The 11395-nt window shown below is 34.6% G+C and overlaps 2 protein-coding genes across 2 annotated transcripts; both read left to right on the top strand.

The window, feature by feature from the left end:
- Positions 1-1940: 1940 nt before the first annotated feature.
- On the top strand, positions 1941-6276 carry cpa5 (carboxypeptidase A5). The gene is made up of 11 exons (XM_059536210.1): positions 1941-2027; positions 2304-2385; positions 2474-2608; positions 2935-3033; positions 3147-3248; positions 3717-3815; positions 3903-4013; positions 4128-4218; positions 5593-5792; positions 5866-5950; positions 6020-6276. Exons 1-11 carry the CDS (start codon positions 1963-1965, stop codon positions 6205-6207), a joined length of 1257 nt encoding a protein of 418 aa, XP_059392193.1. The 5' UTR covers positions 1941-1962; the 3' UTR covers positions 6208-6276.
- A 1733-nt stretch (positions 6277-8009) lies between these two features.
- cpa1 (carboxypeptidase A1 (pancreatic)) lies at positions 8010-11395 on the top strand. The gene is made up of 11 exons (XM_059536211.1): positions 8010-8152; positions 8405-8483; positions 8618-8752; positions 8876-8974; positions 9176-9277; positions 10104-10202; positions 10294-10404; positions 10508-10598; positions 10688-10887; positions 10956-11040; positions 11145-11395. Exons 1-11 carry the CDS (start codon positions 8088-8090, stop codon positions 11330-11332), a joined length of 1254 nt encoding a protein of 417 aa, XP_059392194.1. The 5' UTR covers positions 8010-8087; the 3' UTR covers positions 11333-11395.

Here is an 11395-nt window from a genome sequence, read left to right as displayed (position 1 = left end):
AACTCTCTTATAGACATTTTTTAAGATTTGTGCAGACTTGTCTTCACTAAGCCAGCTTGAAGTCATTTTGACATGAAGCTCTAACAGCATGAACACAGCTTCATTGTCATGACTAACTACACTGTCACCAGCTATAATGACACTGTTGTCTGAATATAATCAGCAGCTGGGTGTGTTTCCTGTATTTTCTTGTATGTAATTACTGTTACTGACTCTGCATCACTAAAACACAGTCACTTCTTTATTTAGCTCTTTTTCTTCACAAAAGTGTCTTTCAATGCATTACTAGGATAATGGAGGCGTAGGTTTGAACCTACTGTACAGCTTTAGTTCAACCACTAAGCAACAAACATCCTATTTTTTCCCAAAAATTCCATGGACTAAATTGCATCACAATCCCTGAAAATGAAAATGAAAAACAGCTGCATTGTTCTCATCCCTCAGACTCAATGGCAGTATTACACAAGGTTGTGAGAACCAAAGCAGCAGGCCTCTCTGAGCTGATTTACTGTCATTTCAACACAAGGTTGAAACTATACTTGGTATGAGCATTTCCTGCTATTCTATTGCACACAGCAAGATCTTGTTTTGCAGAGATATCAGTGCATAAACTAGATAAATGTTTATTTTCATGGTTTTCTTATAACCATTATAACAGTTTATTCAAACATATGGGATCTTGACTAACAGTAGCATGACTAGCTGTGGCTAAAATAGCAATGTTGTGTGAAAAGATGAGATTGTTTACATGCGTGGGTAGGCTATGTGATGTTTAATCACAATTTAGGTGTGACTTTGCTGTCAGATTATGACAGATTATAACAAATGCATAAATGTCATTAACACTGTTCTGTCCATCAGTAGATAGATAGATAGATAGATAGATAGATAGATAGATAGATAGATAGATAGATAGATAGATAGATAGATAGATAGATAGATAGATAGATATAGGAAGTGCAAGGGTTTTATGAGTTCAGTGAAAAGTTAATAATTAAGTAAATCATAAAAATGTTCAATTAAAACAATTTTAAAATGAACCAAAATAAAACACATAGTGTAAAAAATTACACAACATTTCAAACATTTTATTTGTTTACCTGCAAAACCAACATCAGAGAACCATGAACAAGCAAATGTAATATTTCATAATTAAAATATTTATTTTAAAATCTCAGGGGTACTTCAAATAAAATATATTTAAGGAAAGAGGATCAGATGACAAAAAAATAAAAAATAAAAAAATTGTGATTTTGTGAATTTGTGCATTTTAATGTGTTTGAAAGACAGACGCCTTCCAAAGTAATGCATGGTCAAATAAATGACTGAGTGTTAATTCACATGAAAATTAATGCAATGATGCAATGTTTAAACACTTCTTAAAACTCGAAATTATTATTTATTTTTTAAATCCAGTGGTTAAAGGTTGTGTAGCACTAATGGTATAACACCTTCTGAGTGTATAATTTAATATTTTTATTTATAAAATCAACTAACAAGTTAATTTAGCATATTTGCTCCAACTTGGTCTATACTGAACAGTTGGACCTCATTGTTGATTTGGTCTTGTTTTTATTATTAGTGTTCCTGCCAGGTTGGGGGTTCGATTCCCCGGGAACACATGATAGGTAAAGATTGATAGTCTGTATGCACTGTAAGTCACTTTGGATAAAAGCGTCTGCTAAATGATAAATTTAATTTAAATTTAATTATCATTCTATCTCGGGTCAAACCAGTTAAGGCACTATTGATTACATTTACTGGTCAATATACTGTATGCTGTTATACAAGGAGAAACAGCTGCATTGCTCTCATTTGTCAAACTTCAGCATTAGTATTGTATAATATTGTGGGAACCACAGCAGCAGGCTTGCCAACCCATGACTACCTCAAATACAAGGACACAGCCACCAGGGCAGTATATAATGGATGACTCTAGCTAGAAAGTTCTACTCAAGCAAGATGAAGGGGCTACTGGTGCTGACAGCTCTGTTTGTGGCCGTGTTTGGGAAAAAGACCTTTGAGGGGTGAGCTCACAAATCTTGTTTACTGTATCCTAGAGAGAGAAAAAAAGTGTAAAGTGTATATATATATATATATATATTTTTTTTTTTTTTTTTGCATGGTTATGCACCAGAAGGATAATTCGCTCACCTTCATGTTTGTTCCAAAAAATGCTGTTGTTTTCAAAAATCTCAGCATTTTTGTCTATGCTTTGACAAAATATCTTGATTTGCAATGAAAATTCAAATGAAGCCCCATATCTTAAGAAGTATTCCTGCATAATGTTTTGATGTATCTAGAGACCAGGTTCTTCGGATCACTCCTAAAGGTGAGGCACAGATCTCTCTCCTGAAGGAACTTTCTGAACAGGAACACCTCGGGGTAAGTTTCACATCAAAACTACGGATCTGCTTATTTATGTCTCTCATATTCACTTGTTTCCATACTTGTTTCCTTCTGTGTTGTTCAGTTGGACTTCTGGAGGGAGCCCGTTCATGAGTCTCTGCCTGTGGATGTTCATGTCCCGTTTCACAGCCTACAGGGAGTCAGGGCATTCCTGGGATACAATCAGATCCAGTATAATGTCATGATTATGGATGTCCAGGTGGCAATATTAATTCAACTTTTTGATTGCTATGATTATAATAGCTTGGAGACAATAAATCATCATACGACACACATTCTTTGGATACACCAGGAAATGTTTTTGTCAGTTGGACCCCTTTTGATCTAAAATATTTCCTTGAAGTACCCTGTGGGATTTTAAGTTAATATTTCAATAACTGACACTTGTTCAAGGTACTCTGGTGTTGGGTAATGATCAACCCGGTTTTGGAAACCTTGGGTTACACCACAATTAATCTTTGATCATATTTAATATATAATATGGGTAATCGCAAATTGTAAAGTTCATTCTTCTTTCTCTGTAAGGATTTGCTGGATGATGAGGAACGTGAGATGGTGAAATATCGCAGCTTTCCAAGAAGTACTGATGACTTTGTCTACACCAACTATCATGATCTGAACTCTGTGAGTGGAGCAACTTTAATTATATGACTGCATTGGATGCGATTATGTTGTTTCATGGTTTTTCAGAATTTTACAATTTTTTTACCATTTGATCTTCACCATGTTTCTCTCAGATTAACTCTTTCATGGACATGCTTGTGGCAGAGAACAGCAATCTGGTCAGCAAAATTGTGATTGGTCAGAGCTACGAGAACCGCCCCTTGAATGTCCTAAAGGTAGATCACGAAAAATAATGATAAACGTGCATACTTTTATTGCAGCTAGAGACCTCTAGTGAAATTTTCTTTTCTATTATTTCACATTTTCCTTATTCTTTTTTGTCGCATTACTAATGGTTAACTCTTTTAAATTACGAATTTGCAATTATATTAACAATTTAAATAAAAATTTTAATATAAAATAAATTATACATCAACAGACGAACAAATAAAAATATAAAAATAAAGATATTAAATAATCTTTGAAATTAATTTTTTCAAAATTCCGAAACATTTACAGATTTAAAGATGACACGTAATTTTTTTGAATCATTATTTTAACAGAAAAAAAAAAGGATTTTAAATCTTTCAGTGTGGCCTTTTGAATTCCACTGTATATGTATAGGCCTATATGTCACAATTCATATACAGTTTGTGTAATATAATTATGATTTTATCATTGTGACCTCATGTCCTCTTACTCAGTTCAGCACTGGAGCAAACCGTCCAGGTATCTGGATCGACACTGGCATCCACTCCAGAGAATGGGTCACGCAGGCCAGCGGAATCTGGTTTGCCAAAAAGGTAAAGTTATTTATTGGCATGCTGTAAAAACAGATTTGAACAGGAATAGACTAAAGCACATATACCCATGTGTTCTGTTGTATGCAGATCGTGACAGACTATGGACGTGACCCCGTCCTCACCGACATCCTTAACAACTATGATATTTTCTTGGAGATCGTCACCAACCCTGATGGTTTCGCATACACCCACAGCAGAGTGAGTTTTAAAGCCTGATGTCTGAAAGACTTCAAATGCACAATTACTTCAGAACTGTATTTGGAGAATGTATTCCAACGGACTGCTTTTTAATTGCAAATCTGTTTGGTTAAGGACCGCATGTGGCGTAAAACCAGAAAGCCAAACTCTGGCTCCAGCTGTGTTGGAGTTGACCCCAACAGGAACTGGGACGCTGGCTTTGGAGGTGAGATGCTTTTAACATTGCAGTTATACTCAGAGCTGGGCAGATTACTTACAAATTGTAATCCATTACTGATTACACATTACATGATAAAAACTGTAGATAGTTACATCTACAGTGTGAGTGGATAAAAATGCTCATCATTAATTAAATACTAAAAATAGAAATATTTAATTTGTTTACCTGCATGCCAATCTGACCATTAAACAACACTGAACTATAAATATGCGAATGTGTCGTTAAATTATTGAAATATTTCCTTCCATTAGAAATATTTCAAGAAAATATTTAATGTCAAAAATGATTGGGAATCCATTTAAAAAAAGAATTATGGAGAATCAGTAAATTATCAAAGATTTACTGCCATTGAGTGAATAATATGTAATCCATAAAAAGAAGTGCTGTCAAACGATTAATCACGATTAATTGCATCCAAAATAAAAGTTATTGTTTCCATAATATATGTTGTGTGTACTGTGTATATTTATTATGTATACATAAATACACACAAATGCATGTATATATCAAAGAAAAATATGTTGTTTATATATTAAATAGATTTATATATAATATAAATTATTTGAATATAAATATACAGTATACATGTAAATACATGTCAGTATTTTTAAAACATATACTGTACGTGTGTGTATTTATATTTACATAATAAATAAACAGCATACAGACATATATTATGTAAACAAAAACTTTTATTTTGGATGCAAATAATCGCAATTAATCGCTTGACAGCACTTATAAAAAGTAACTGTGATCTAATTATGATCATTATAAAATGTAATATACTCTAATTACGAGTACTTGATTTTAGGAATCTGATTACATGACCCAGATTACATGTTATCAGATACTATGTTTATATTGTAAAGCAAGTAATGGATTAATGGATTCATTGGAATAAACAAAAAGAAATAATAACAGTTAAAGAAAAATAATATGCACATGTTCAATCTTATTTTTAAGCCTAAAACTTTAAACACGGAAAAAGCTTTTTGTCTCGTTACATTCAATTAGGCATTACAAGTTATATCTTGGATTTAAATTCCTAAAATTTGACTATAAAATTGAATTAATTGCATTAAAGGATATTATCTTCAGTCATTTAACAGTTCTATTGTAAAACACAAATATTAGTCTAAATTAGCCTAAAACATAATTGTATGAGAAAAAAAAATCAGAATTTCATGATATAAACTCATCAAAACATTTTGTCAAGTATCAACTATTAGAGAATTTTGCCATTTTTGATTACTGTCAAATTCTAATTAATCACTATAGTGGTTATGGCCCTACTGTAAGGGGTTTTGAAAATTCCAGTAGTATATAATACTTTCTTGTTTTTCTGTTTTCCAACCTCAGGTGCTGGTTCCAGTAGCAGCCCCTGCACTGAGACTTACCGCGGACCCAGCGCTCATTCTGAGCCTGAGGTCAAGGCCATTGTGGAATTTGTGAAATCACACGGCAAAATCAAGGCCTTTGTGTCCATCCACAGCTATTCCCAGATGCTCCTCTATCCATACGGATACACAAGCACTCCTGCAAAGGACAAGACTGAACTGGTATGCATGTGGAAACACACCATTCTAGATATATATAGCATCAATTAAATCAAATTCTGTTTCGCCCCTTCAGCATGAGCTCGCCAGGAAGGCTATCACTGCCCTGCAGTCACTGTATAACACTCGCTACACATATGGAAGCATCATTACAACCATCTGTAAGTTTGAGAAGATTCATTTCAGTTCATTTCAGTTTTGCACCCTTCTAACAATCTCTCTGCTCACAGATCAAGCCAGTGGAGGAACTATTGACTGGACCTACAACCAGGGCATCAAGTACTCCTACACCTTTGAGCTGAGAGACACTGGCCGCTATGGTTTCATCCTGCCTGCCAACCAGATCGTCCCCACTGCTGAGGAGACCTGGCTGGCCCTGATGGCCATCATGGAGCACACCAAAAATAATCCATATTAAACATATAACAATGCTTCTGTGATGAGTCAAACTGAATAAAAGTGTGTAAAAAAAAAAAAAAAAAAAACATTTACCATTTTATGGAAGTTGCTTTAATATACATAACAAAGAATATATTGTTCAGACCTGAAAAGTGATATATGACTGATATATCTGTACCCTATGAGGTATTGGTGGTTATTAGAGATTTTATAAATTGATATTTAAACTAAATAGAAATGAGAAATGTTGTATGGCAATTATAGATGACTTAAGTTTTCATATATTTTATTTGAAGTTAACATTTTAGTTTAAGTCAACTGTAATAACCTGTCTAACACTCACTTCAAGTATAGCTTGAAAACACCAATTAAATAACAATAAAATGTCAACAAATCTCGAAATGAAGTTCTATTTATTCATCATACAGCATAATGTTATGATGTCAAAATTTACCTGTAGCCTTAATTTTAGCTTTGAATGATTTTATCAGTTGATTTTAGTTTTTAGTGTTATATATTTTTTCATTTACGGTATTTAGATACAAGATATCATTTTGATATCGAGCATTTATCAATTATTGGGCATACTACTGAAATAATTACCAATGCATCAATTTTATTAAATTCTATTACAGTTCTGAAGTGAAAGAGCTTAAAACTTCCTCACCAGTACAAAATCTATATTGCACAATTCTAACTCTATACATTTAACGGTAAAATAACTCTGTACTCACGTACATTGCGACATCACCCAAACCCCTGTATATTTACATATCTGTCACCTATTGGCTGACTAGAAAGCCCATTTAACATGTGCTTATGTAATGTTAGGTGGAAATGTATTATGTAATGAACAGAAAGCAGGACAGATTTTTTTATTCTTCAACGTTAGAAAAACTAGTGCTACAGTATAGGCATAAAAAAAGCATTGAGCTGTTACTGCTCTTTACATTCCTCCAAAAGACCTGAAAGCCTGAAAAGTTTCTTTTCAACAGGAGCCTGATCAGTTAAGTCTTCAGATTCATGAATATGTTGCTACAGCAAAAGTATGTGGAGTATGCATGAGCATGAGAGGCTGTTACCGATTGATAGATCATTTCACATGGGGGTGTTTTTTGCAAAACCTGCAAAAAAACCTGCAAAAAAACAAAACTATAATAAATAAATAAATAAACTATGATGATAAATAATAGATAAAAGAAAATAAAAATAATAAGAAATTAACTATTACATTGTATGTGAAATTCAAGGAAAATCATTTCAAAACTTTATTGTCATATTGTTGCTCTTAATGATTCAGCTTTTCAGATTTGTCAAAAAAAAAAAAAGTTACAGCAAATAATATATATGTAATAATAATTCAGCCATAATGTAACTCCATGGCAGTTATAAATTCATAAGAGCTTCCACTGGAAATTATGATATATTGTGAAAAAAACTGATTTGTTAATAATTTTAAAATCATTCTGACTGATGCTTCCAAAATTATCAAGATCAAGTCACTCGCGTAATTTCTACAAAAACTTACATCAGCAATGTTCGCAAATCATCAGAAGAACATTATAGAAAACAAATCAGCATGTTTGCATTAAAGACAAGATCAAAAATATGACTTGTTGTGACTGTGGTTGACTGAATTGCCAGTTTAGTTCCTCATTTGACAGAGAATTATGCAACTTGTTTTCTTCTCAATAAACGCTGAGTGGCTATATTAAGTAACAGACGAGAGAACAGATGCAATGTTCTCATCCCTTAAATTTCACCATCAGTTATTTATAAGGTTATGAGAACCAAAGCAGCAGGTTTGTGTGACCCATGCCCTATTACCTCAGTCATAATCACCATGTTAGTATATAAAGGTGGTCGCTAGCGGTGAGAAACTCTACTTCAAGCAGCAAGATGAGGGGGTTACTGGTTCTAACCGCTCTTTTTGTGGCTGTGTTTGGCAAATTGACTTTTGAGGGGTGAGTTCACAAATCTTACATCTCTATATCTCATACTTTTTTGCGTTCAAATTCTCAGATTCACATATAAACACATGTTGGAAGTTACATATGTCTTATTACATACTAACAACTGACAAAAACTGGCATCTTAATTTGCCTATTATTCTTTTTGATATATAAAGCATGCATTTTAGATTAACAAAATTGCATTTGCAAAATGGGCCCTCTGAATATTTAGAATATTATCACTAAGTAATAATGTCTCTACAGAGACCAGGTTCTTCGGATCACTGCACAAAATGCGGAGCAGATCGCTCTCCTGAAGGAACTCCCTGAAGAGATTCTCGGAGTAAAGCCCATTGATCATGTTTCAGATCATCAGTGTTTCAGATTTGTTGGGATTGTATATATATATATATATATATACACTTCATATTATGATATATAATATAATATATATCTTATATTTTGCTCTGTGTTCAGCTGGACTACTGGATGCCACCCTCTCGCGTGTCTCTGCCTGTAGATGTTCATGTCCCGTTTCACAGCCTACAGGGAGTCAGGGCATTCCTGGCATACCATCAGATCCCATATTACATCATGATTGAGAATGTCCAGGTGAGGCTATATAAAAAAAAAACATGAAAATAATTAGTTTAGTTGCATATAACACTAAATAAATATTTATCAGGAATAATTACAAAATGTTAATATTTATTTTATGGCTTTCTGTACCATAAGGATTTGCTGGATGATGAGGAACGTGAGATGGTGAAATATCGTTCCTTTCCAAGAAGTACTGATGACTTTGTCTACACCACCTACCATGATCTGAACTCTGTGAGTGGTGCAACTTTAATTCAGTATCAGTATGAGACATTGAACTTTCAACATCAGCCTTTTAAAATAAACTACGTCTTACTGTGCTTTAAAATTGTTTGCATCAAATGTGTTTCTGACTAGAGTTCAGTGTGTTGTTTATAAACCAACACAGCTCTCAAACCATTCTCAATCATTTGATCTTCACCATGTTTCTCTCAGATTAATTCCTTCATGGACATGCTCGTGGCAGAGAACAGTAATCTGGTCAGCAAAATCGAGATTGGTAAGAGCTACGAGGGTCGCTCCTTGGACGTCCTGAAGGTAGGTCACGACACATAATCAATAACAGTCTTAAGGTATTTTTTAAGCATGCTTAGTTTACTATTAGGAAACAATTTTTTATTTTTGGCCATCAATTATACTTCAGTGTTAGTGGAAATTAATTCTTAAATCCAAATTAGCATACTAATTTGCATATTAGTGCATCCCAAACCATATACTGATAATTGTTTATCAAAAAACACCAAATCTTTGGTGACTCCATAAAGTTTATGTGTGTTTCATTAGCAAATTTTGTGTACAAGCTACTATTGCGATAAATATTGTGATTATGCCATGATTCTAATAAATTTAAAAGATAGTTCAACCCAAAATTTTTATTACCCCATGTTTTATAATGGCAGTGAATGGCTGTTTAGATTTTGATGTCCAGTAAAGTTAATCCATCCATCATAAAAAGTGCTTCGCATGGCTCTGGGGGGTTAATAAAGGCCTTCTGAAGCAAATCAATGCATTTGTGTAAGACAAATATCCATATTTAAAACTTTATAAACTGTAATCTCTAGCTTCCACTAACTGCTGTATGCAAGTTCATGAGAGAGTAGCGTTTCAGCTAAGCGAATGTGGTGATAAATGCAGAAGTGACGAATGCAAAATGACAGAGGAGAGAGCTAAACAAAACACAAGACACAAATTAGAAGTACAAAACGAGGATTTGTACAGGTTCCATGAATGTTCAAAGTTTTCATGGAACCATCAGTGGCAGTAAAGAACCTATACATTTAAAAATGTATGCATGTATGTAATTTAAAGGTCAGATTAAATGAACATTTCCACTGGTTCAATATAACTTATATCCTGCATTTAGTTCAGCACTGGAGCAAACCGTCCAGGTATCTGGATCGACACTGGCATCCACTCCAGAGAATGGATTACAACGGCCACCGCAATCTGGTCTGCCAAAAAGGTCAACTGAAATGATGAAACACAATCTACTCAAACTACTACCACAAAACTATTGGTCAACAACTTTCCCACATGTGTTTTCCATTTCATAGATCGTGACCGATTATGGACGTGACCCCGTCCTCACTGACATCCTTAACAACTATGATATCTTCTTGGAGATCATTGCCAATCCTGATGGTTTCGTATACACCCACAGCAATGTGAGTCTGATGCCTGGAAGACTTTACATCGAAAGCTAATCTCAGTTGTAATAAAATTTGCTCTTTTTCTTGTGTAATCCAATTGGTTGGTTGGTTTGTTAAGGACCGCATGTGGCGTAAAACCAGAAAGCCAAACCCAGGTTCCAGCTGTGTTGGCGTTGACCCCAACAGGAACTGGGAAGTTGGCTTTGGAGGTGAGATGTAGCTTAGTTTGGGATATTGTGATTCTGATGTATTTATACTGTACATCCCAATGATATGTAATCTTATCTTTCATCTACAGGGCCTGGTGCCAGCAGCAACCCATGCTCTCAAACCTACTATGGTCCCAGCGTTCATTCTGAGCCTGAGGTCAAGGCCATTGTGGACTTTGTAAAATCTCACGGCAAACTAAAGGCCTTTTTGTCCATCCACAGCTATTCCCAGATGCTCCTCTATCCATATGGATACACAAGAACTCCTGCAAAGGACCAGGCTGAACTGGTATGGATCTGGAAACTGTTAACATGATAGATTTGTTCAAATATGATCATTCTTTATTGTCTCTTCAGCACGAACTCGCCAGAAAGGCCGTCTCTGAACTCCAGTCTTTACATAACACTGCTTATACATATGGCAGCGTCATTACTACCATCTGTAAGTACATTTACAATTGACCTAAGGCTCTTTTGTCAATATTATAGTGTGTTTCAGAATGACTAAAAGTTATGATAATCTCATTACTATCTCTCTGCTCTCAGACCAAGCTGATGGTATCACTGTTGACTGGACCTATGAACAGGGCATCAAGTACTCCTACACCTTTGAGCTGAGAGACACTGGCCGCTATGGTTTCCTCCTGCCTGCCAACCAGATCCTCCCCACTGCTGAGGAGACCTGGCTGGCCCTGATGATCATCATGGAGCACACCAAAAATAATCCATATTGAACATATAACAATGCTTCTGATCCAAGCTTCATAAAAGAGTGCTAATAAAAGACACTTAATCAA

The sequence above is a fragment of the Carassius carassius genome, chromosome 43 (genome assembly GCF_963082965.1).
Source record: "Carassius carassius chromosome 43, fCarCar2.1, whole genome shotgun sequence".
Lineage (NCBI taxonomy): Eukaryota > Metazoa > Chordata > Actinopteri > Cypriniformes > Cyprinidae > Carassius > Carassius carassius.
This window is presented reverse-complemented; position numbering and strand designations above follow the sequence as displayed.

What these genes read in the sequence shown, in the direction of transcription:
- cpa5 (XM_059536210.1), top strand. Translation starts at nt 1,963, where the DNA reads ATGAAGGGGCTACTGGTGCTGACAGCTCTGTTTGTGGCCGTGTTTGGG. An exon ending in ACTATCATGATCTGAACTCT is followed by an intron (nt 3,034 to 3,146) that starts GTGAGTGGAGCA and finishes TGTTTCTCTCAG; the next exon opens with ATTAACTCTTTCATGGACAT. An exon ending in CTGGGACGCTGGCTTTGGAG is followed by an intron (nt 4,219 to 5,592) that starts GTGAGATGCTTT and finishes TTCCAACCTCAG; the next exon opens with GTGCTGGTTCCAGTAGCAGC.
- cpa1 (XM_059536211.1), top strand. Translation starts at nt 8,088, where the DNA reads ATGAGGGGGTTACTGGTTCTAACCGCTCTTTTTGTGGCTGTGTTTGGC. An exon ending in CCTACCATGATCTGAACTCT is followed by an intron (nt 8,975 to 9,175) that starts GTGAGTGGTGCA and finishes TGTTTCTCTCAG; the next exon opens with ATTAATTCCTTCATGGACAT. An exon ending in CAATCTGGTCTGCCAAAAAG is followed by an intron (nt 10,203 to 10,293) that starts GTCAACTGAAAT and finishes TCCATTTCATAG; the next exon opens with ATCGTGACCGATTATGGACG.